The sequence below is a fragment of the Lissotriton vulgaris genome, chromosome 12, assembly GCF_964263255.1.
Source record: "Lissotriton vulgaris chromosome 12, aLisVul1.2, whole genome shotgun sequence".
Taxonomy (NCBI): domain Eukaryota; kingdom Metazoa; phylum Chordata; class Amphibia; order Caudata; family Salamandridae; genus Lissotriton; species Lissotriton vulgaris.
This window is the reverse complement of record NC_141700.1, coordinates 371,348,874-371,376,051: the sequence shown is the minus strand read 5'-3', so window position 1 is coordinate 371,376,051 and position 27,178 is coordinate 371,348,874. Positions and strand designations below refer to the sequence as shown.

The 27,178-nt window shown below is 45.5% G+C and overlaps 1 protein-coding gene across 1 annotated transcript; it reads left to right on the top strand.

Annotated features, from left to right (window-relative positions):
• Window positions 1-1,891: 1,891 nt before the first annotated feature.
• On the top strand, window positions 1,892-7,589 carry CEBPA (CCAAT enhancer binding protein alpha). The gene has a single exon (XM_086945142.1). The coding sequence runs from the start codon at window positions 2,216-2,218 to the stop codon at window positions 3,017-3,019; it is 804 nt and encodes a 267-aa protein (XP_086801268.1). The 5' UTR covers window positions 1,892-2,215; the 3' UTR covers window positions 3,020-7,589.
• Window positions 7,590-27,178: the final 19,589 nt, after the last annotated feature.

Sequence of the window (27,178 nt, the reverse complement as noted above, 5' to 3'; positions counted from 1 at the left end):
CTGGTGACTACTGGTTATGATATGCATAGTGTGTCCTTGACTGTTGACTGCTGTTCATGCTTGTGATATATATTGTGTGTGCTGGGCTGGTGATTGTTGGTTGTGATGAGTGCAGTGTTTGCTGGATTGGTAATTACTGGTTGTGATGTGTGTAGTATGTGCTGGATTAGCCCTTTCTGTCAATGTTCTTTGTGCTGAATTAAGCCTTGCTGATTTTCATCTGCGGGTTCGCCGTGCCTTGTGCGATACAAAGACCCATCTTGACAGGCTCTGTTTAACCCTACCTGCCAGTGCTGTCCGTGCTGAACTGAACCTTGCTGGGCGTCTTGTTTTACTGGATGGGGTGTGCTAGGTTCGGTCTACCTTCTGAGCTGGCTGTTTTGTGTGTGCTTTGTTGGCTCTTTCTACCAAGGGCGCTTTATTACTCGCTGGCAGTGCCTAAAATGTTGATTGGCCCTAGCTGATTGTAATAGGCAGACTGGGATGGGCTTGCTGGCAGTGCCCTGTGTGCTGGATGGGCCATGGCTGGTTATATTTCTCAGACTGGACTGGCCCTTGATGGCAGTGCCCTGTGTGCAAGACGGGTCAAAACGGATTACCATCTATTTTCATACTGAGCTGGTTCTTGTTGACAGTACTCTGTGTTCCGAATTGTCCCTAGCTGACTATAATCCTCAGTCTGCACTGGCCCTTGGTGGCAGTGCCTAGCGTGCTGGACTAGTCACAGCTGACTATAATCCTCAGTCTGCACTGGCCCTTGGTGGCAGTGCCCAGCGTGCTGGACTAGTCACAGCTGACTATAATCCTCAGACTGCACAGGCCCTTGGTGGCAGTGCCCTGCGTGCTGGACAAGTCACAGCTGACTATAATCCTCAGTCTGCACTGGCCCTTGGTGGCAGTGCCCAGCGTGCTGGACTAGTCACAGCTGACTATAATCCTCAGACTGCACAGGCCCTTGGTGGCAGTGCCCAGCGTGCTGGACTAGTCGCAGCTGATTATAATCCTCAGGGTGGGCTGGCCCTTGGTGGCAGTGCCCAGCGTGCTGGACTAGTCACAGCTGACTATAATCCTCAGACTGCACAGGCCCTTGGTGGCAGTGCCCAGCGTGCTGGACTAGTCGCAGCTGATTATAATCCTCATGGTGGGCTGGCTCTTGGTGGCAGTGCCCTGCGTGCTGGACTAGTCACAGCTGGTTACCATCTTCAGACTGGACTGGTCCTCGGTGGCAGTGCCCAGCATGCTGGGCTAGTCACAGCTGGTTACCATCTTCAGACTGGACTGGCCCTTGGTGGCAGTGCCCAGCATGCTGGGCTATTCACAGCTGGTTACCATCCTCGGACTAGACTGGACCTTGGTGGCAGTGCCCTGTGTGCTGGACTAGTCACAGCTGATTGCCATCTTCAGTCTGCACTGGCCCTTGGTGGCAGTGCCCAGCGTGCTGGACTAGTCACAGCTGATTATAATCCTCAGTCTGCACTGGCCCTTGGTGGCAGTGCCCAGCGTGCTGGACTAGACACAGCTGATTATAATCCTCACTGCTCTGGCCCTTGGTGGCAGTGCCCTGCGTGCTGGACTAGTCACAGCTGATTATAATCCTCAGACTGCTCTGGCCCTTGGTGAGAGTGCCCTGTGTGCTGGTAGACTAGCCATCGCTGATTTCCGTCTTCAGACTTCGCTGGTTCTTGGTGGCCGCTCTGTGCTAGACTGGCCAGAGCTGGCTGCAAACCTTAGACAGACCTGCCCCCGCTGGCAGTGACTTCCCGCGAGGCAGGGCTCGCGCCGCGCAGCTGTTCCTATTCCGGTCAAAGGTTCAGGGCAGGGGGCTGGCACTAGAGGGCGCCTGGCGAGGAAGCTCTATATATACGGGGCGGAGGCAGGGAGCACTGAGCGCAGAGAGCACCCAGGGTGGAGGACGGCTGCGGGACTGACTCAGAGCACTGAGATCTGTGTCTCATCCCACACCTGCGCGCCGGGGCATTGAGAGCCTGGTCGGGGCTGTCACTTGCACTGGCACTAGCTGAGCAGCGGAGTTGTGAGCGCTACAGTAGGCGCTACAGGAGAGGCTGACTGGAATCACCGATCCTACGGTAGGATCGGACCCCGGACCCGCTGTGCTCTCGTCCCTACTCTTCCACTCGCCATCAGGGCAGCCAGTCCCCGCCTCACGCTGGATTCCCGCAGCTGCTCGCCATGCTTCGCGGGCTATAGGAGCTCCATGGAGCCGGCGCACCTGTACGAGGCGGAGCCCCGGCTGAGCCACCCGCAGCAGCAGCACCAGCAGCACCAGCAGCAGCCGCACTTCAGCTACCGGGAGCCACCCGCTGGCGGCGACTTGAGCGACCTGTGCGACCAGGAGAGCTCCATCGACATCAGCGCCTACATCGACCCGGCCACCTTCAACGACGAGTTCCTGGCCGACCTGTTCCACAGCAGCCGCGCCAAGCAGCCCGCCGAGTACCCGTACCAGCCCCAGCAGGCCGCCATGTACGGCTGCATCTCCTACATGGACAGCAAGGCGGAGCAGCGGCCCCTGCTCATCAAGCAGGAGCCCCGCGACGAGGGGCCCCACCGAGGCTCACTCTACCCCGGGGGCCCCGCGCCGCACCTGCAGTACCAGGTGGCGCACTGCGCGCAGACCACCATGCACCTGCAGCCCGGACACCCCACGCCGCCTCCCACTCCCGTGCCCAGCCCGCAGCACCACCGGGCCGCCGTCAAGCGCCAACACTCCCCCGAGCCCCACCGCAGCGGCAGCCGCTCCAAGAAGAACCTGGACAAGGGGAGCAGCGAGTACCGAGTGCGCCGGGAGCGCAACAACATCGCCGTGCGCAAGAGCCGCGACAAGGCCAAGATGCGCAACGCCGAGACCCAGCAGCGGGTGCTGGAGCTTTCCACCGACAACGAGCGGCTGCGCAAACGAGTGGAGCAGCTAAGCCGGGAGCTGGAAGGGCTGCGAGGGCTCTTCAGGCAGCTGCCCGAGACCTCCCTGCTCAAGGCCATGGGCACCAACTGCGTCTGATAATAGGTGCGCAACTTCAGGGGTCACAGACTCATTCAAAAACCAACTGCGCAACTCTGCTGTCATACAAAGACTGGCGCAGACCCAGCGCTGGTAACGCCAAGCTCCTGTGGAGCCAGGGCGAGCTGGGGCTGCGGAGAATGACTGCGAAGCTCAAGGGGTACGCAAACTCTTCCACGGAGAGAGGGATACCCCAGAAGACTGCGGCGACATTCCCAAAGACTTATGCAGAAGCTAGGCAGCTGTACAAAAGACTGCGCCACACACGATCCTCCAAAGACTTGTGCAGAAGGAGGACAGCTGCCTCGGGAGGCCGCGCAGCAGTGGCACAGTCCAGAGAGCGGGCAACCCTGGAATTGAGACATCACTCGACCTCTCAGCATTGGTGTCACCCAAAGACTCAAGTTGGGCCAAGGCTGACACGCAATTTTGGACTCTTATGCACCAGAGTGAAACAATGCATCTGAACGAGTGCGCCACTGAAAGGTCTGCTTAAATCTGTCCGGGATCAGTGCACCTGGCCAACCACGGGGTTACCAAAAGAGTCGTGCAGAATAGACTGCACAACCCTGGAGCCGCCTAAAGTCTGCATTGCCAGAACTTTTGCTCCAAAAGGCTGTTTTACTACTAGTCCACAGACAGGCATCGGCCGGAGGAGACTGTGCATTTCTGGGCTGACGCAGCAACTCATGCCGAAGGAGAGAGCCCCGCATCTTTGGGGTTCTACCCAAACTCACCACGGACCAAAATCTGGACTGAAAGACAGCGCATAGGATAATTCAGAGACTTGTGCCAGGTTAGCACTGTTCCCGGGGTACACCAAAATTGAATGTCTGGGGTCATATATATATATATTGACACATAACGCCACTGTTCCCCACGGATACACCGCTCTTTAGGCATCATATATCTATGCATGAAAGGCCACAGCTGCTCTCTAGGACTGTATTCCGAGCGCTGGGCTGCAAGGCGCATATATGTGCACGCACAAGGCCACAACATCACCTCAGGTTTGCACCCCCGCAACTCCTCCCTGCACATTTGGTACATTCCATTTCTGCTACATATAGAAAGTCACATGACGAAACTGCTGACTGTAGTGCCTTAAAGGTTTTGTTTATGTACTGTGGTTTACAAATCTCCAAAATAAACAAAAAGCCTCTCATGCCTAATAGAACTGAAGCACTAGGAAAGCCACAGCAAGAAGCACACATTGACGTCCATACTATAATGGGGGGGAGGGGGCGGGTGGACAGAGTTATAAAGCGCTTAGACTTCCTCAAAAACTTGTACTACTCACATTCAAGGAAAGTCAGATGAGATCAGGGGATCAGTATTTCTAAATCTTCTTCAGTGCCCCCAGACACAAAAATGAATCCAGGGTGAACCTTAGAGTTATCAGGTACAGACACCCGCGGCAAGCCCCACAAAGAGCTGAATCAAACAGGTCGGGGGCTGAGAACGTACCAGCACACAATACAATGTACCAGCACACAATACAAAATGTCCCCCTTGATAGAATATGCTAGCGCCGCGTCTGCTGCCCCCGAACTGCTCTTTCAGACTCGTTCATGCTGCTGACGCTCAAAGCAGCACTGCCTAGCGCCCTGACTGCATGCGCCACCTGTCTGTGCCTGGCCAAACGTGCTGTTCCAGGCTGAACTTTGAATTTCTCAATTGTGTCTAAAAGAGTTGGTTTACCTAAACTCTCTGAATATGCACTGTGTCCCATGGCTGTAATATTTTGTATATCGCGCCTTGTTTTGCTACCGACACATTTCTACGAGTAAACTGTGTTCAGTGCTCACTGGGTGCAAAGTGCGTTTCTGTGTGTGTTGTAGTACAAAGTGCCTTTTCGACCTTGTTTGCAGGCTGAAACCGGTGAAAAGTAAAGTCTGTGCTCAACTATGGCGTTGTCGTTTCTTTGTGCCTTAGATTAATGTGCATACAATTCATCTGATTGTGGCCGAATTGTTTAGTCATTGGATATACTGAAAGCATGAGCTGGGCGCCCAGGCACACTCAGCAGGTGCCCGTGTTCTCATGTTGGTGTTCAACGCCTCGTCAGGGTTAGTAAGCGCTGCATAAAGAAACTTCTGGGGTGACTTACACTGCCTCCTACAGAACGTGCTTTGCAATTGCAGCCTTTCCTTATAGTCATCCAGTTCTAATGAGGAAGTTGGGCCATATTTTAGTGAAGCACTGCTCGTGGTGCATTGCCCCCACACTCTTCTCCAGTGATGGTTATTACAATTATTTTAAAAAAACACCAGCTGATTTTAAAAGCATGGGACCTAGGCTAGCCGTGCAGATGTTTTTTTTTTATTTCGGGTTTCCAGCAATTCAAGGGCCCACAGGTGGGCCTTTCCACCTGATAAAGGGAATTGCGTCGAGCTAAAAGCTAGCGACCAAAATATGCTCGTCATAATCGGGCGGGACTTGCAAGTTGTGTAATGCTAATGTCTACTTAAAAATGAATTAAACGTACATCTGAAATGCTTGCGTTTAAACAGTTTCTCCAAAAGTGAAAGTTACTTATGACAGAACACAGTGAACAACTAGGTAAAGCTGTCATTTTGTGGTCAGCCAGGTCATTCAATTTGGGACCCCTGCGTGCAGTGTGACACTGGTAACATGACCCTGTTCTTTGAGTGTATCACTCTCCCGCCTTTCCAGCCCCTCCCCTCAAGCTCTGGCCTTAGACCTTTGAATCCCTGTGAGACATCTGGCAGTCACATTTCAGCTAAGCTCACCAAACTTCGCAAGCAGAGGGGCGCATCATTTAGCGCTGCGTCACGGGCATAAATGAGCCATGCGTGGAGACACTAACAGGGTACCCGCCCCACTACACAAACAGGTTACTCGCCCCACTCGGACTACAGTACATGTACCGATTGCTCTCAGACCCTATAGAACACCGTGAAGCACGATTGGACGATGTGGTCCAATCGTGTTAACATAATGTGGCCCACATTACGATAATGCCGTGTGTACTGTAGAAGAGTGTAACCTCTCAGACACGAGGAAAGGAGGGAGAAAGTCATCAGTAAAGCCATTGGGGTTGGAAAATAAAACTTAACACACTTTTACATATTTTGTGACGAGACCGGGCGGGCGTGAAGGGAACAGCACAACGTTTGCAGACAAACTAAGCGGTCCCAGCCCGTACTTGGATAATATCAACGTTTGCATTTCCAGCTCCACACCCCAAAAAACTGACAGACCAGGTATTTTCACAATATCCCAGCGCGACATGGCCGCTTTTCACACAAGGCACGCGCTTGACTCCACAACTTGCCTTTTAAAAAGTTAATCATCAAGGCAGGGGGGGAGGGGGGAGGCTTATAGAAGCTTGTTGTTTTAGCAGGGTGCACACGTCTCCATATTGTCATTTGAACAGCACAGAGATGGATGACACCGTGTCATTAACACAACATGTGGGTGGCCGTGGTGCTAGTTTTAACATCTTGACTAGGGTCTGTTCTGGGGCATGGCTTATGTCTCGATTTTTAACTTTAAAACCTTGTCAATAAATGTCTCAATGTGTAACTTGAAATATTTACATGCCATTTCTGTGCCATTTTCGCTTTCCGTCCACTTGCTAAATATCCTTTAGGTTGTGTAGGGGATTAGTTCTTAGTTGTTGATGCAGGGATATTAATGACAGCTATGACCCACCACCAACATTCTAGAAAGTGCCAAATACAGTGCAGTGCCTTAAGAGACCCCAAGTAGCTGACCGTGTGGGTTTTAAATCCAATCCCGGAATTGCAGGTACTCATGGGGGCGGGGCCCGTGGAAAGGGGAGTGCCACGAGTCCCAGTGCCTCAGTTTTCAGTGACTGGGTTTCATATTGTGCGCAAGAGAACATGGGGCGTATGCTTTGCTAATACTGCTAGTGAAAAACATGCAAACTGTATTACTTCTTAAAAGGAATATTAACCCACAAGAAGTCGAGTGGGACAGTGTGGACAATAAGTGCCTCTCACCGATTATTTATTAAGAATGCAATAAGAGAAGGGAGTGTCACACACACTCGATGGAATGCTGATCTCACATTTACAACTGGATGGAATGGGCTTGGAACTGGAATCTGTTGTAATTAAAAATGGAGGCAGGAATGCTGCCTTGGTGCGGGCCGAAGGTTTGCGTCAGAAATGGGAAGGGCCTCCATAGTCTAATGCCACCATCTCCCGAGAATTGTAAATCTAATTAGCGATCCAGGTGAGGTTTCCGAAACAAGGCGCACTCACCCCGCACCTGCACTGTCATTGAGACCCCCAGAACTGAGGGTACACCTCAAATTCTCCCTGCCTATGAGGGCCACAGCTGTGCCACCAGGGCGGCCACGCCCCCTACAGCCTCTTCCTGCTAGATTCATACAAAGACAGATTGTTCTTTACCTTGGGTTGAGAAATGTGTAAGCGATTTTATTTTTTATGGAAAATATAAGAAATAAACGAATGTGTATTTTTTATCTTTCAAATGTAACTTGATGAGTTTTGAAACATTGAGTTTGCATTTCTATTCACTTTCTTAAATAAAGTATACAGAATATATTGTCTACTTCTTAGTGTGTGGTGTCTAATTTGTGTTCATATACAGAAATATTGGAAAAAAAACTGATGAAGTGATCTTGAGATGAAGCTGAGAACATGAACCAATCATCCATTGATACTGGTCATAACACCAACTCACAGGAGCCATAATTTAAAAAAAATATTAAAAAAGGTTTTTTTGTCAGTGGGTTGTTGCAAAGAGTAATTTCAACACCATTGTCAACATTTATCTTACCTCTACCAAGCACTAACAGAGCCACTAAGTCTTAGTTTATAGCTTTTAATTGACCACATATGAGCGCACACATATGCCTGGAAATTTTTTATTGCATTTTTTTGTCTTTTTTCATTTTTTTTTCAGAACATTAACTCCAAGATGGCTACTGATGCACGCGTCGTAACCTCTGTGCACTTATGTGCCGAGACACCATTATAAATGCATTGTGTGACATGGCAGCCATCTTTAATTTACTGGCACACGTCTTTGCTAGAATGGTAAATTAGAAGTAAAAGTAAAAAGTGTACCTAGCTCATAGAAATAGAACAGAGCAACCTGTCTGCTATTTGCAGCTTCAAGGTTCTTCTCAGAGCAATACAAAGAAATACTGGGGTTACAACTTTCCTGGGGTGTCCAGCAGGGCACAAGTCCTAAAAGAATAAGAAGGGGGGGGGGGGGGGGGGGACTAACCCAGTTAATCTGTTTGCATGTGACATCCCAGCACGTGACATCACAGGAAGAGGCATCATAAGAAGTGACATCAGTTCTTAAGCCCACGCATATATGTTTAACCGCATCGCTGCAGCGGTTATTTTTTTGCTACGTGGCTTTTTTCTAAAAGCCGCGTTAGATGATGAGCTCAGCTCGTCATCCGCACACGCCCCCCGTGGCTGATGACGAGCTGAGCTCATCATCAGCATCGAAGGGGTTAACATGTCTATCATGAGTACATTGGAGCAAATTTCGAGTATACATGCAAGCCCTCCTGATTGATGTAGAAGATTCACCATTTTTTAAGCTACACATAAAACAATGTTGCCTTTTGTCAGCGTCAACTTCCTCCACCCATAGTGATATTTACATTTTTACAACGCCCCCTCAGGGGTAGTAAGCTCTATATACATGCTATTTATTTTGCGTAATTACTGGGAAAGACAAACACATCTGACATTCTTACAGTGCATGCATATCTCTTAAACAGGGACAGAACAAAGTGAAAAGCTGCCTCTCTTAAGTATGTGCGAAGTGCTAACTAGGTGGGATCCTTTGTTTCCCCTCTGCTGTATTTCCATCAGGTGTGAGGCTCCTGACTGCTCCCAGCCAAGAGACCTGAACAAAAGGAGGCCTGATGACCCCTCAGATTCTGCCTTTGTTATGTGCCCAGCAGGAGTCTGGACTAAGAAAACCCCCTCCCGCCTGTACGTTGTTGTGGATCGAAAGCAGACAACAACGTTCAGGCGCTGCTAAGAGTCTCCCGGTGCTTGAAAATTACACCGGGACAAATTCAGCATATTTGTCAGTGGGGCCCAACTTCTTAGCATGGTGGACGGCGTCCAGCCTGTGAAAATAGTGGGTGGACGCCGTACACCTGTGTGCCCCGGTCTCCAGAGACCTGAACGTGGTGGTAGAATGGTGGAGGATTAACTGCCTGCTCTCAGGTGTCTCTGTACGACGTATCAAACTGGACAAATACAGGTCAACTACCTGCTGGTAAATATTTGACACCATCACCCACCTGCCTTGCATCCGGTGGATCATTGAAGGCTTGCACCCTTCTCAGAGATGATTTCATTTGGTACAGAGGGAAGCTCTTATACAACTCCTGACAGCATAGTACATCTTCTCTGCTTATTAATTGAGAGTTGGGAGCTTGGTACTTGGGATGTGGCAGAGAGACAGGGCCAACAGTGAGCTGGGCTTCAGTGGCTTGACATTCTGGGGCTTGTCAGATTCAATAAGTATTGCACCTGATCAAATCCAACACTGAGGTGTTCAAAATTAATTTAGCGCCATCATTATCATATATTCTTACTTTTTATGAACTAACATGATTTTTTTTAGTGCAATCTGTAAACAAACATGTTTCAGTAAATATTTGGCTTTTTACCTGTGCATTCCAGTAGGTATGAAAAGTCAAAATGTAATGAGGGTCATTGCACTTGATAGTTACTGGGTGCAATAAATATTGCACAAGTTATAATTTGTGAGGTATTTGTGCAGGGATTGCAATTTAAACATTTTACAATTTGGGGCCCGATTCCGACTTTGGGAGTGCTACACCAGATTTTCGCCGGCACAGCCGAGCCAAAGCTGTGCATGGTCTGCCCGCCAGATTACAAGTTCAACTCATGTCTCAAAGGCTTTCCTTTTGCCGTACCCACGTCAATGCCCTGAAACAGGCACAGCAATGGGAATGCAAAAGCAGCTACAGCACAGCTTGGACTATTAAGTCCATGCCAAGCTGGAACTTGGGGTAAATGCAAACAGGGGAGCACATGTTGTACCCCGCTGAATGCAAACCCATAGCGAGGGCCATGGGGGCCCTAGGGCCCCCTTTGTCTCCCCACCACCAGCCTTTTCATGGTGGCTTACCTCCATAAAAGAGCTTGTGGTGGGGAAACCAAAATATGCTCGGTGGACCGCGGCGGTCCCGCCTTCCCTATTGTATATCCATGTCTGCTGTGTTACTGCCAGGAAACGGGGGTTCGCACAGTCGGTGCAGCGGTGGCAGTCTGAATAGCCGCCTCAGAATACAGCAGGCGCAGATCCACCACCACGACTGTGGCAGTCAAAGACCGCTAAACTAAAAATGTGGCCATTAATATTCAATTCTGCTCTGCTAGACTTTTTCGTGCATTCCTGCTTCCAAACAATCAAGAGAAGAAACCTGCATTGCCTAAAGAGGATATAAGCTCCTTCAAAAGAAGGCAATTGTTCACATTCCTAGGTACCAGAGGTGGAAAAGAACATCTTCATCTTTTTTTGGGGGGGGGAGGATCAACAGGCGAAGTCAGACCAGCGCTGGATCTAAAGTTAGTAAATTCCTTCATTTCATACTTGAGATTGAAATGTTAACTCTGCAGCTAATTCTTCAATTCATAAGCAGAGAAGATTTGATGCATAATTAGATCTTCCAATGCTTATCTACATGTACTGGTTTATCCAACCTCACAAAGATTCATTCACTTCTGTGTCCTTAAGTAATAATTAGCAGTCCAAGGTGCATCCTTTAACCTTGCTTACTCTCTGAGGGTTTTATTCATTCTAAGGGAACCCATTAGTTTCCTTACCTGGAAAATTGGCTTATTTGACAGTCTTCTGTTTCTAAGGCACAAGTTCATGCAAAAGCAGTGTGCAACATGATTTTTCAACACAGATTATTATCAAACAAAACCAACTCTCATCTGACACCTTCTCAAGAGCTGCGGTTTATAGAAGCAAATTGCAGTACATTATTGAGAAGGTGTTTCTGCCTTTGCAAGAGTGTTGAAGCTTGAAGGGGAATTATCAAGTGTGAGAAAATGGCTGTTTGTTGCAGTACCCCCCACTTTTTGCCAGGCTTTTGATGCAACTTTGACTGTAGAGTATTAGGTCCCTGCTAACCAGGTTCTGAGTCCCAGTTTTCTACCCCTGCAACTATACCACAATTGGCACAACTTCACCTACCCATGTAAGTCACTAGTAAGTGGCACCCCTGGTACCTAGGCATGGGTCCTGAAGAGGATCCTCTGAGGTTGCTGTCCTGGTTGTATATAGGGAAACAGTGGTTCCTTAGTGGTCTGCAATAACCATAGGGCCTTACTATGGCCGGCCTATATATTGCGAGCCAAGCTGAGTTATAGCACAATCTCACATTCATTGTCCATATCCCTACACAATGTTCCTGTCTCCCCAGACATTTTACTGGCCCTTAGTACCAATTCGGCTTTTAGAATGGGAGCGCTAACCACGTATAAAATGGGTTTGTGACAGTTGCTATGTAAATAACTGTATATATGTACATTGAGGGAGGATAATAGGCCATACTTTATTAAGTGTAAATGTCGTGATATATTACTATCAAAGTGCCACATATGCCTATTAGCGCGATTGTCTTAGTATTAACCCTGGGCGGAGTTGGGGGAGTGGGGCTTCGCGGAGCTACGCGAAGTGGGCGAGAAACTACACCCACCTCCGCACTCCGCGTAGCCCCACTCCGCAAAACCACTGGCCGCCAGCCCCGCCACCCGCCTCCCTCCCGCCCTCCCTAAATACTTTCAAATAAAGGAATGAAATAATTTAAAAAGCACTTACCTTGCCGCCGCTGCCCGCCGCGTCCCCGGGGCTCGCTATCTTCCGTCTTCTTTAGTAATGCGCATGCGCGGGCGGCCGCGCATGCGCATTTTCTTGTGAAAATGCGCATGCGCGGCCGCCCGCGCATGCGCATTACTGAAGAAGACGGAAGACGGAAGATAACGAGCCCCGGGGACGCGGCGGGCAGCGGCGGCAAGGTAAGTGCTTTTTAAATTATTGCATTCCTTTATTTGAAAGTATTTAGGGAGGGCGGGAGGGAGGCGGGTGGCGGCCAGCTACGCTCCGTCTGCGGAGCGTGCGTAGTGCCGCCTGGCTCCGCCAGCTTCGCAAAATGCGGAGTAGGCGGCACTACGCACACTCCGTGCACGGAGCGTAGCTGGCCGCCCACCCCTACTTAGTATGTATGTACAGGGTTATTCATACCGACCGCTTGCACAACACTGAACGTCTACCAGGACAGAGCAGCTGCAGTCTAAAACACTCACACAATTGAGAACTTTATTAAATGTAAATATCATATGTTACTATTGAAGTGCCACATATGCCTATTAGCGTGATTGTCTTAGCATGTATGTACAGCGTTATTCATACTGACCGCTTGCACAACACTGAATGTCCAACCAGGACAGAGCAGCTGCAGTCTAAAACACTGACACAATCGAGAACGCTGCTGCGCTGGCAGGCTTGTTCTCAGTTTCCATGTAAACTAGTTACCGATCGGCTGATCGAACTAGGAAACTGTGCTCCTCCCGAATTGCGCTGTCGAAACGGCAGGGAATTCCTGCCATTTCGACAGCGCGAAAAGGCGGGATTCCAGACATTTAACTCACTCTCATTCCAGCTCTCGGTGTCATCACACCAAGAGGTACACTGCTAGACCGGGCAGCAGCGAACTCAGACGCTTGCCACTCCAGACACAGAGACCGTTCCGCTCTACAGCATTCCAGTAAGTAACTCCGCACACTCCACCACAGTGTGAAAAATCCCATCCTCCTCCACCCCACACTCTCGTTTGCTCATTGTATCAAAACTATACCCATTCCTCCACCTGCAGCATTCAAACACACGGAATCTTCCGGGTGCTGTTTATATTCAACAATGAAAAGGAAAGTGCTACGGCTGTAGCAGGGCATCGGAAGAGCTCACTGACCTTCATCATAGAGAGCCAGTCTTCCTCACTGTGAGGTAAGGCCTATCATCTTGCCAGCATCTGTATATAGTAAACGAGCAATCCCCTAGGCCAATACCCTATGTAACCATGTGCCCTTTCCCCTCTCAACCTCACCACTGAAGAACCCGGCTGGGTTCTCACATGAGTTTTTCCTTTTTCCCTTCACACAGGGCACACCACATTCATATAGGCTGCACCCTTTTATCATCCATGTAACCACCTTCAATGTTAGTCCTTCATTATAGTTTCTCATATATGTGCTAGTATATGGATCTAATGCTTTCCCATTCTATTCATTTGTAGATGTCCCTACATCGTTAGTCCCCACATTCACAGGAGGGTTCAAAACGCTGTTGACAAGTTCACAGAATGGACCATCCCACAGCCAGTGTCACTGTATACCTAGGCTGTTGACAATTTATAATTGAATGGTCGCTTCTTGCAATTAATGGAAACCCTTTGTAAATTGTTCACTGTATATAGTCACTTTTTGGTTCCATTTTCACTTGGGGACACAATGCACAAAGTGTTGAATTTTTGAATCTAAGAAAGTGTTTATACTATTTACTGTGTGTTTATAAAAATGTTATAGAGTAAACTGTGTAGAAAGTTCATTTTGTCCTCTGATATTACTAGGTCCTTTACAGGCTTACTGCGATTGTGCGCACTTATTGCCTAAATTATTTTTTATACTATCCACTGGAACCACTGTTTTCCTATATATAACTAGTACCCTGGTTCCTTGTGAGTAGGATTCCCCTGTTCTTAGTTGTGGCTGCCCTGGTTGTGCCACCTCTGGGCCCCCTCACCAAGTCTTAATAAATCCTCACTGATGCCAGTGTTAGATGTATTCATTAATTCACACAGGGTACCCTTTTAAAGGGTCCCCTGAAACCTAACCATACACTAGTGGGGTCTCTGGCTGGTTTTCACCAGCCTGCCACCACAGACATGTTTCTGACTTCATGGGGTGGTGGCTATCGCTCACAGAGGACAGATACAAAACGTGCTCTGGGCGTGGGTGTTTCACACCTCTTTCAGGACAGAATGGCCTTCCTGGATGGGAAGCTTCAAAGGCAATGCTGCCTTTCGAATCCCACCCAGGAACCTCAAGATAGTGGGGGAGGCTAAGCCCCCTTTCCTGCTCCACGTTTGGTAGGATGAAAGGCAGGAACATTAGTTAGATGAGGGGGCGGGTCTCCCCTCAACCTGCAACAGCCCTAGGGTGGGGCAGGTGAGGTGAACCCCTCCCCTGAAATTCCACTCAGAGCTAAGGTAGTGCCTCTTGCCAAAGGAAATGGTTACTAAAGGGTGCAAACACACTAAAGCTAAGTATCCCATTGGCTACTACCTGTCTCATTTTGTATTGTCCCAAAATTCAGTATTTAGGTGGCTCCTGAAACCTGAACCTCAGATTCGATGGATCTAAAGAAGACAATGGACGAAGACGTGCTGCTGATCCAGCAACTGAGCCCTGCTGCAGAAGAAACCATCACCAAACTCTGCCAATAGCAATAGGACTCCACAACTGTGGCCTGCCATCCCTACCTGAAACCTGTGCAGCCTCTATGAACCCCGGAGGCCTGCTAGCCTTTATTAATTGCCTGGGACCTCCCTTTGGACTAGTGGTATAGTCCCCGGCAGGCTGCCGGTAAAGACCACCACAAGGTTAATACCGCACGGACCGTGTTGATGTGATTCACCTTGTCAACCAAAAGTTGCAGCAGCCACAGCTTGTTTGTCACCAGTCCGGTAACTGATCCCTGCAATGCATCCATCAGCCAGAGGGATCATCACAGTACCTGCAGCCAACGCTGAAAACAGCCCCACCCCTTTGAGTCTGTACCTGCTTTCTGGTGTGGTTGACTGTGTGAAAGCAGCAACTGGGCATGACCACCAGACTGCGATGGACTGCCCTCACTCCACCTGTAGCCGAATGCTGCTGGTGAAGAACAAATTCGGCATCCCAAGACCTTCCGACACAGGTAACTCAGAACTACCTGCTGTGCCCGAGCACTGGGACTTCCAAAACTCAGACTCCCCTGCAGTAGATTTTCCCCTGAACTCTGTGTGACCATTGTCCCCTAAAACTCTGTGGCAGAGTGTTGCTTCCATCGACCATAATGCTAAATGTGTCAGAGGTACTCTGCTATCTAACCCTAAGCTTTTTCTCCCCTTGACCACGACGGTCACAGCCCAATGGTAGTGAACGCTGTTGCTTAAAACCTGTAAGCATTTGTATCTTGAACGGCATTTGGTTAAAAATCGACATATAAAGCATTTATTAACCGTTAAACAAAGTTTTTGGTTTTAAAAAATATATATAAAGATATTACTTTATCTTTTTTAGAAATTGATCTCAGATTCATTCTTGAGTTTGTGTCTCATTTATTGCCTCTGTGTGTGACCAAAAATGCTTCGAACTATGCTCTGATGAGCCTTACTGCTCGCCCATACTACCACAAAAAGAGCATTCAAATTATCTGCTTTTACCTCCCGCACACCTATTGGGGATCCACTGGACTCGCTCCACAGTAGATTTATTGTAAGTACACTATATAGAGAGCCAGCATCCTACATCAAGCCTGCTGCCGAGCAAAGCCCCATTGTCCAGGGACCGGCTGAGAGTTCAAGGCCTCATGTCCTCAACAGTGATGATTTTTCCTTAGGTCAGATTACACCTATACCCAGTGTCAATCATTGATTGAGACATTGAAATTCAGAGATCCATGACTACATGCAGGAAATTCCTGTAGAGTTAGAGTTTCATCAGTCACTGAAATTGTGGTTAAAGGAAGAGTTTCTCTTGAAGGGGCACAATTCCAGTTCCTTTCAACCAAAGCAGTAACTTCAGACACAAGCAGGTCTGGTTGTGGTGCAGTTTAAGTCCAGAACGCAGTAAAGGAGCAATGGTCAGCTCAGGAGAAAAGAAAACACAAGGAGATGATATACTGAGCGCAAAAACTTTTCAGACATTCACCCCCGTCACAGATCTGGGTTGAATCCATCATAGTTCCTTGGCTCACTTCATCACTTCAGTTCAGACAAAGCTATAACCTGGCTGATATGGGTTGTTAGCCTGAAACTGGTTCCAGGATGCTTGTTTCCAGTCCAGGGAAGACATGGCTTGGCAGTTCGAGCTGGACTTTTCCCATGAGGCACAGGGTTAAGACTGATTTGCATATAGCTATGTCTGAACTGGGGTGGAGAAGTGAGCTAAAGAACGATGATGGATTCAATCCAGATCTGTGATAGGGGTGATTGTCTGAAAATTTTCAGCGCTCCCACCGTCATCTCCTTGTGTTTGCATTGTTCACCCTAAGTTGGCAGGGTATGCCCAGACATGGGTCCCTTGCTCACGTTTCCACTGGATTCAAACTAGCCTGGCTGATGAAGGGTATTACCCAGAAACTGGTCCCCGGATGCTTGTTTCCGGTTCAGGGAAGACCTGGCTTGGCAGTACGGGCTGGACTGAGGCACAGGGTCAAGACGGATGTACCATGTTACAACGCATACCGTTACAACTACCTACCATTACAACGCGACCATTACAACGCATACCATCACAACGCATAGCGCTTTGAGGTGCTGGATAGTGGTAAGTATAATTTACTATTCTAACTCCAGTCCCCGTTGACCCTAGGGAAGGTGTTGGATAGTAAATTATACTTATTCCCTATCCTAGAGCGCCCCCCAGCGCAATGCGTTGTAATGGTATGCGTTGTAAAAGTCGCGTTGTAATGGCAGTGCGGAGTAACAAATGCGTTGTAACAGGTGTATACCGGTCAAGACTGATTTGGGGTGGCGAAGTGAATGTAAGAACAATGATGGATTCAACCCAGATCTGTGATGGGGGGAAGTGTCTGAAAAGTTTCAGCACTTCAGCCATCATCTCCTTGTGTTTGCTTTTTTCAGCTCAGGGGGAAGGCACCTCATCCAATTGGAGGATGCTAAAAGTTGTTCAGATAGCCCTTCTCCATTTTGCCCCACAGATTTCAAATCAGAGGTACAGATAGAAACTAAAAACAGGGTGGTTATGAGTATTTCTACCATAGTGGTGTCTGTCATGTCCAATCCCTCTGTGTGCTGTCACAGGAAGAATGTCAATGAAAAATGTCTCAAAGAACAGTTTATCTACCAGAAAAAGAGAATTGTGCCACTGATCATGTAAGTAGGTTATTTCCTTTGATGCCTGCCTGATCATTGACAAATCTGGTACTCCAGCAGTTAAAGAGGAGGTTTGGCTAGCCAGAGACAGAGAAGAATTCTCTGCTACCCATATTCTGCATAAGTACCTTGCCAGAGAGCATGGGCGATGGATACTCTGTCTTTCACGTGGCGCAGCTCCTTTCTAAATGCTTTCCTTCTAATTTCTCTCATACCAAGGGTTTTACATAAAATCAGATTGGACAGGGCGATGGCTGCCTTAGTGGTTTCATCCTCAAAGCATAGTTCTTAGTTCCCATTACTTCTTCAACTGACTGTTCAGTGAGCGATTCCACCAGATCCTTGTCCATTAAAGATCTCTCTGTTGCCTCTGACAGTTCTTTCCTCCACAGCAAGGGGCACACATATTGAGAGGCCAAACCTAGAAATAAAAGAGTTGTTCCTCAGAAGTAGAATTGTTGATACAGCAATCCAGCCGTCCATTTACTTTGAAATCTTACTCTCGCCACTGGCAATCATTTAATAGATGGTATAAAAAAAGAGGTTCTTCTGGGAGGGCGGTGAAACCAGTCAAAATCGTTGATATCCTTAGTAATGGTTTTCAGTTGTGTCTGGCTCAATATTACGGGCACAATTGGCTGCGTTAAGAGCTTTTAAAAACCCTGAGCCAGAACTACAGCTCCATTAGTCTCTAGGTTTTTGAGGAGTTTTTCTTCCTTAAAAAAATCTCATTCACTTCCCTTTGCCATCTTGGGATCTGATTCAGGGTTTGCTGGCTTTGCAGGGTTTTCCGTTTGAACCCTTGAACACAGTAAAAGTACAATTTCTTACCTATAATATGTACATGCTGTATTTCCTATATAAATAGGCTTTCCTGTTTTCAGTTAATATTTTTGGTAAATATTGGTGTTTTTTTCCAGTGTTTTCAAGCGATTTCAATCATTTAAAAACAGTTGTTATCAGTGGTTATATATTTTCATACCATTAAAAACCAACAGAAACAGTATTTTTCTGGTGTTTATGGAACATTTTCCTTTTATTATTGCTTGCTTTGCACTGATAGTGCATGGAATATAGACAGTGTTCATACAGTGTATATAAGTTTGACATTTATATTTACAACTCAAACTTATTGTAGTACAACATACAATACTTCTTCAGTGAGTCTTTGATCATACGCACTTGCTCTTTCCTTAGCTTGTAATCTTTTATCTGTGAAAAGGCCCTCTCATCATTGGCACTTGAAATGGGCAACACCAAAACAGCCAGTAAAGAACTTGCTAACTCTAGGCATTGAAAATAGTTTCCCATGCCAGAGCTGGTGCACCTGAAGATTGTGATTCTCTGGGAAAGGTTCTGCAACATATGCATTTGAACTGGTCATATAAGCCCTCAGAGTTATTGAAGCTGTAAAACACGAAGCAGTACTTTTCAAAGACTGGAGAAAAATCCCCTTTATGGAAGCGATGTAGAAATTGTGCAGTGTACCAGAATGAGCCTTCTTTGACTTCAAATGCCATGGTTGGGGAAGGTACATTTCTATGCATCATTGCAAGCCATTTCTCATGCATTGTAAAATAAAATTTCCTGACTGCTCCTCAACATTTCTTTGCTTACCATGTGGCAAGCATTCTAACATGGAATGTGCTGCAGTAGCAAAGTCACTAAAGGTGTTGCCCAGCCTACTCTCAAGAAGATGTTTCACATCTACACCAATAACTCTGAGCACTTGGTAGACAAGGCAGTTTTCAGACTCAACATTTTTTTATGTCCACTACAGGAGTCATGGGGCATATTATCAAGGACAGGCGATACATTATCGCCACTTTTATCGGCAGGAAACTGCCGATAAAGTGGCGATAATGGCCTTGATAATATGCTCTATGAATTTCAATCGAAGCCCATGTTAGATGTGTTCACATCGAACATGGGCTTCGATTGGAATTCATAGAGCATATTATCAAGGCCATTATCGCCGCTTTATCGGCAGTTTCCTGCCGATAAAAGCGGCGATAATGTATCGCCTGTCCTTGATAATATGCCCCCATGTTTTTCTATAAAAATCAAAGAATGCAGCAGAGTGTACTTTTTTTCACACCACAATCAATATGCGACCGAAGATCCTCACATTTTTTGCCTTCGGCATCATCACTAAGCAAAAAATCTGTAAACGGCCTCCCCACGGATAATATAGCATTCACGGCCTCTAGGACTGAGAACCACCGGCTAACCAACACAGTTGGGATGACTCTTTCTTTGATGACACACAAAGCACAAAATGAGAAGCAGTTGCATTTTAGTTTGCACGCATAATGAAACAGTGCACCAGAATGGATTACAAAATCAATAGCATTCTTCATTAACTCTGAAAATTGTAGAGATGCTTTCAGCATACCATCTAGCAAGTTTCAAGGACCTTTTACAGGAAGCACTTCTGCTCAGGTATCAATTTTGACAGGTCATCACACAACCGTTTCATATACATAGCTGAATCACTGCAAATACAAACAATATCATTTTAATCTTTGTTGAATTTGGTAAGAACTTTTAGCAACAGCATTCCAAGTGACACTGCGTTCCTTATCTTCCAAAAGTCTGGTGCCATGTTTTTTTCACTATCCCAAATGTTTGGTGGCAGCGCTCTTTTCACATTTACTTGTCACTGCACCTTGCATTGAATGTTTAAAGCCTTGGTGTTTGGCATATTCACCTATCAATTCTGACTCGCTAGAAAAGGGGGCTGATGAATCAAGGGGTTTCACCCATTCTCTGTTTGTGGATAAATGTGATGGTAAATATTGAGAAAGATTCTTATGAAACCAGGGATTTTGCCCATCAGTAAAAGAATCAAACAGAGCCAGAATATCAAATATGATTTTGATTTTTCCTGACTCTCTACACTTTTTAAAATCATTAAATAAGACCTAGAACAAGTTTCTAAACCCTGCATCTTCAGACCAAGCACCAAAAAGCTGAAAAAAGCAAAAGGAAGAAGAAACAATATTTTATTGACTTTCTAATCAAAAAAACTCAAGCAGAATAATGTTAGCCCAGCCTTTCATGCTTCAACCCTGCATAACAAAGTTAAATTCTTCAGGAAGATATTGAAATGACTCTTTCACTCTCCTTTTCCTTTCTTTGAATGGCATTTAGTTTGTGGTTGTGCAGATATTTATCAGTGTTTATATGCTTACATTGGTGAGGGTTATTTCCCTTTTGGTGGGGTTTTATCAGTTATTATTAGTTTAAACCTGAAACAGGATAGCCTTTATATAAAAGATTGAAGCATCTCAGGTTTTGGTTGGTTTTATGTTGAACCCAATCTCATTCCTGGGTATCACCTCATGGAATAAAGACTGTGGCGGTGAAGGTGGGTGAGGTTGTAATGCCTGGGTTTTGAACTTGATGACTATTCTGGTGAACAAAGCTTTCGCTCACTGAGTAAGGACTGTGAGGGGGAATTTAGGGCTCTGAGTAATGAAGATTACTGGAGAGTAAACTGGATCTGCATTCGCAGGCATACACTTTTTCATTTATTTCTGACATCAGACTGAAACACCAGTGCCCAAGTGTAGCTTGTGTAAGATCTTTCTAAATCAGTCACTTGAGCAATCTAACCTCAGTAATAGTATATACTTGGAAAGGAAATAGGTTTTCAGGTAAAGTGATATACCTGGAAAAAAGGCATCTTTCAAAAGATACATACACTTGCACACGCACCTCTCCATCACCTCAAATAGTCTAAGATGCAAACCACTGAAAATGTATTCAGATTTACAAAGACAAGCTTCCTGAAATCTGGAGAGGCAAATCTGTTCAAATTTGTTGTTTCATCTGCAGCAGGTAGTTTTCTGGACCAACTGTCATTTTTACTGGTAATACGCCCTTACCTTAGGTTTCAATAATTTGTTTGCTTTTTCTTGCCCTTGCCTACATTTATGGAACATTTCCTTTAGACACTGTGCACTAAAATATAATAGTCAGTGGTGTTGAATACATGGTACTACATTTGAAATGTTTGCAGGTCTTCTGTGTATAAGCAAGCCTCGAGATAGGTGCTGGATATTTGTTTCTGAGAATGTCTTTTACTGTCAATGCCACTAGATTTGGTTCAAGCGTTAGCCAAATAGTTAGTTTAGGTTCAAGGGAGCAAGCAGCAAAAAAAACGTACAGCTGTGACAGAGCCACCTCCTTATGCATAATGAATTATGTAGACAAGGATCAGCCTTGCAAAACCTTCTTTCTTCTACCTGAAGGGTGAGAAAGTTATGCTGTCCTGCATGCCTGTGGCATAATCAAAATACATTTTGCATTGTATACCTTAAGTGCAGAAGTCATTGCTTTATTGCTATGCTCAACAGCCTACTAAAATACCCTCCTAGAGATTGAGCAAAGTACAAGAGTTAGAGTGAACATCTCTTCATAATCAGCAACAACAACTCACTCCCAAACAAGAATGTTCATTCACACTAATGTATGCACTGTTATTGATCCCCATAATCTTTGCTTTAAGGTCACAAGAAGTAAGCCATGAACTCAGATTTTTTTAATGATTTCAAAAATCCAGGGAGTCATATATGATATGATACATAATCGTTATTCATAGTTTTGAAGTCATTTGCAATCCTACACATCACGCACATGGAGGAAGATGGGAACAAACCTTGATATCTTGCTGAGTAAGTTCCTACCCACATCTTTCACCCTGTGTCAAGTCCAGTGATACACAGAGCGAATTAGAGCTGGCCATAACAAAGCCTTTCTTAACCTTCTCTCTGAAAGAAAACAAATCAGTGCACTGTCCATGCAAGCAACCAAGGAGTACAGAGCTTGGAAGATGATTAGGCAACCTTTCATAGTGTTAACGTGTTTGGGCCCAAATCCTTATCTTTAAGACAAGCCCATTATTTTACACCCTCAACACGACCAAAGGCTAGTTGTGAATGATTCATGAATCCTAAATGAATGCTGCCTTTTAAGATTTTAGTATTTTCACAAGCAGATATTAACTAAGCCATATTACATATATGCAGAGATGCTATGGCCTTTTATCCAGTCCAGGATCTGATAAGTTAATACCCATCTGATTATATTGATGAAATAATCTATTAAAGAGGCAGATCAATAGACGACAGAGTCACAGTTATCACCCTTTGTAAATATCTGAATGATGATCCTTGTAGACCATTAACGGTGAAAGATACAAAATTGAAAGTTTGCATTAAGGCCTCTACTCAAGAGTGGTGACCAAGATCTAGGTTAAAATCATAAATTTCCCTGGGAACACTGTCCCAACCCAGGCCCTTCCTATGAACACAACTCTATTGCTAACACTACTCTTCAAGGCTAAATATTAGGCATGTAAGCTTGGTCTAATACACTACAGGACTTCTGAAGTCAGATGGTATGGTGTACAGCCTTCAAAAGTGCAAATCCCACAGAGCGACAGGTACATGCTAAAGCTTTAGGATCTGGGAAAACTTTAATAAATTAGTCACCAGTTGTTTAGCCATGTCATTATGGGAATACCCTTATACTATTACTTCTGATACAGTCTACTAACATTTCTGTATTTTTGTTCTGTAAGTACCTTTTTATATTGCTAGTGTTTAATGGCTATTTCCCAAGGTGTGCCTAGGGTAAATGATAAGGCTTAATTGAGGTTATGTGTGGCATCCCAACCTTATGTGTCAGACCAAAGATTTTTCATGAGTTCGAAGCTATAGGTGGGGGAGATTGCTTGGGGTGGTGATAGATGCAGAAATTGCTCTGCGTATTGCATCAAAAGCCATCTTTAATGATCAATCTACCGGTTAGTTCACTTAGCAAACTCTAAAGACTTTCAACATGGCATGGGCGAAATTTAAGTTACGCTGACATAATTAATGTAATTTGGGAAATTTCACATTGCAGTTGTTGCACAAAATTACTGTAATTCCCGAAATGATGCCATAACACCACATTGTGTAATTACACACCATTCACAGTAAAAATGGATTGCAAATGGGGCAATTGCTGCAAATGCACAGAAACAACAGAACTTTAGCAGCTGTTGTTTGAGGTGCTTTTGTTTAAGTGCGTCCTCACAGCAAAAATGAACTTAGGATGCATTATGGGCTATAATATTGCGTGAATTGACAGGTTTGCATTTCACGTATTTTGCATAATTTTGTCATAAGTTTGTGTCGTTACACAAAAGCAAATTTTGTGAATTTTTCACACACCATACTTCTAATAAATTGGTGATGACTGTGTTAAATATGATAATGGAATTAGTATCCTCCCACTTATTATCTACAGTTTATAATTGCTCCCTCACAATGTGGTCTAAATATAGAGTCACTTTAATTACATCGAATGCCCTTAAACTCCTTAATTTTTGTAAAGTGCTAAGTGAGAACAAAACATAATTGAGCACTGTTTTTCAAGGGGAGGGAAATTCTAGAGAGGAGTCAGAGGGCCCAAGGAGAAGCCCAATCTCTACTCCACCCTGGTCAGTAGACGGCTAGGAATTTCCTTCCGTTGAATAATATTGTGATTGTAAATCAGTTGTTTAAAATCAGGGGCAGAATTCACAGAATTATTTTTTAGATGATGTGTTCTTCATGGGACCATTTAGGTGGAAAGTTACAAAAAGCACAGCTGTTGAATTTTTGAGTGAATATGTTGTGCAATATTTGACCCATTGAAATGCATGGTAGCAAAAGCCTGGTTTTGAAGATTACAAAAATGTGTATATAGAAATGCTGATAACACGTTATAGTCACGGTATAAATAATTTTCTTGTAGTGCCATGCTAATTTTCTGAATTGTGGTGACTGCTGCTGTGATTTTACCATGTGAAAAATTGCTGACACTTTGCAGGGATTATGTGAACCATATTCCAGAGAAAATGGTTTTCTCTCATGATTTTGTAATCGAAGTCCTAGTAAGTCCCCCAAAAGCTAAGATGAGGGTACATTTTGTATGAATGTATGCTTCTTTTCCTCATCCATCTGTGAAAAAAAGTCAGATATGCTGAGTAATACATGTATTTCCAACAGAAGCAGCAGTCTATCAATTTATTCCTCCTTATTTTTTCACTGAGTTTCAATGAATAACTAGAGTGCTAACATACCTAGTTTGTTGGAACTGCCCCCTTCTGCAGGGCCACCCTCAAACGTTTTGCCTTTATCCTCCCCCTTTTGCTGAATTCATTTTTGTTGTCCTTAGGGTTCTGGGCACTTTACCACAGCCAACCAGTGCTAAAGTGCATGTACTCTGTATGCTAAACATGTTAACACTGGTTTATCAATAATTGGCATATTTAATTACTTATAAGTCCCTGGTAACATGGCACTTCATGTGTCAAGGGTCTGCAAATTAATTGCTACTCATGGCCCTGCAGCAATGATCGTGGCACCCTCTTAAGTAGCCCTTTAAACATGTCTCAGGCTTGACATTGCAAAGCCTATGTGTGCAGATTTAAACTACCATGTTGACCTGGCAAGTTAACCCTCTTTTCAGGCCCAACCCATCCTTTTTAAAGCTTATAAGTCACCCCTAAGGTAGGCTCTGGCTAGCCCCAAGGGCAGGGTGCAGTGCATTTTAAAATTTTACTAAGGGGGTGGGGCAGCCGAGCGGCGCTCGCATGCTCGTGACGGAGCCGCTCTAAAATTGTTTTCTCCAGAAACGTACTGGCACATTATAAGAGATATTTGAGCACTGTAGTCTTTTAGTAAATTTCTGTGATCTTCAAAGCAGGCCTTTAGAGAAAGAAAGAGTAGGGATATTTGGGTTGAGCCTGCAATGAGGCTTGTCTCAAGAACTAGCTGTAAGTCACCTAGGTTGACATTGACTGCATTTTGGTAGCGTACATTTGCTTGGTTTAGAATCAGTGGTGTAGCATTTACCTCATACTCTATAAGCTGGTCTAACTAGAAAACCTTCCAGGGAGCCGACGTTTGAATTTATCACCTCTGCACATGCCATGGAAATCCAGCCAAGTTTGCCCACAAATCCTGCAAACATACCACAGTTGCAAAATGTTTCATTAATAAAACTCCCCACAACTAGTAAGGCAATATCAGAATCCTTACAGGTGTATCGATGGATGAACGCATTTTCAAAAACTGCAAGAGGCTAGTTAGCCCATCATGTTGAGGCAAGAAAGCAAGATTTATAAAAATTTTAAATAACAAGCAGAGGAAAACAGTCTTGTGCTTATACGGACTAACAAGTCCTTTAGGTCTGCCAGCTGGAGATGGTACATTGCGGTAACCACATTGAAAACCCAAACCACTGACACTTCACCCTACTTTGCTGAAACTGTATGTACATCATGACACTACTCAAAATGTTTACTCACAATACACCTAGCACTCACACGACACTCATTCCATCTCCTAAATTGTTCTTTTATTGATTCATACATGCTAATTGTACACCAGGGTCCGTATTACACTGAATACGTATAATCCTTGGGATGCAATGATATTGTGTGATCCCTTTCTGCTCCCCCTGGGCACTTTGGCAGTGCTTAAATTGAGCCGGTGCTTCCCGGTGCTCAGCACCGCCACTTAATTGTCGGCACTGGCACTTAATTGTCGACACTGGCACTTATGACTAATTTAGAGATTAGCAGAACAGCATTTGTTTATTAATCCAGTGTGCAGTAAAAACAACTAATACCTGCCACCAAAGCTACGTTTATAGCTTTGGGGGCCTGGAATAGTCTGAATTGTCACACTTGTAGCAGTGTGCTGGTAAGTAGTTGTGTAGGTAATTTAATTGACAATGCTGGCAGTGGCAATGGATGGTGCAAGCTGCAGAGGCTTCCGGACTAGAGCCATAGCACTTATTTATTTTACAAATTAAGGACTGCACTTTGGTATAACAGAAGGGGTTGCAAACGCTTGTGTGTCCCCCTTCTGTAATACAGATCATTCCAGTGCAAATGTAGCTCAATCTCAAGGGGCTTACCCTTCTTTGCATGGGGGATTGGCACCATGCAAATGAGGGGAAACGTAGCCTCTGCACCTAGTTACTCCACCTGCCTGCAGGGGGAGCACTGTCCTCCTTTGAAGAGCAGCCCAGTTGCCACCTTCACAGTGCAAGGCAGACTGGCTGCTTCAAACGGCCCACCTTTCACTAATGCACTTCCCCAGGGCACGTGCGAGTTGGCAGCTGTGCTTGTGGCGCCACATTACGTGTAATAGGGCGCACTGACCAGATCTGTTTTTGGCACATTGACTTAAAAGTGAGCAGCAGTGCAGACCAGGGCAGTGCACCGTACACATACTACGGCCCCAGCTGTCAGTTAAAGGACTTCCTGATTACACAGTTATTATTCTCTGTTTCTTGTCCAGCTGATATCAATAAAATAGTTAAACCATAAAAACAAAATTGTGACTGGCTGTCTACTATTTGTCAGCAGTGTCGCTAATAATAGTGCTGGGGGTAATTTCTCGTTTAAGAAAGTGCTGTCCTACAAGTGCATTTATTAATGGTTACTGTGATCAATTACAAGCTCCGTAACTCCAAGGTGGTTGCCCCATTAAAAGGAAATCGTGCATGTAAGTTAAGCCCTTCATTGATAAATGGGCTGCAAAAGGCACCCGTTTACTTTCACAACATCAATAGCTCCACAGGTCTGTTAGGTGAATTTGCCCTCAAGGAAATAGTAAAGGTACCACCCACACTAAATCATTCTTTCAACTAGACACTGGCTGGATGCCATGAAGGGTTTGACACCTTTTTGGCTGAACATATTGTTTAGTTTGTAGGCACGCCCCAGGTTTACCATTTGAATGCAACACACGCATGCTGCAGGTATGCCCAACCCGCACCAGGTCTCGGCCCATTCTTGTGGGAACCGCTGTCAGAGGGCACATTCACCAAGGCATGGGCAGGGTTCATCTCTAACGCTGCGCTTCTACACTTCAACCTACAGGCCGCTGTATAAAATGCCTTGTTGATGAACCATTTTCATG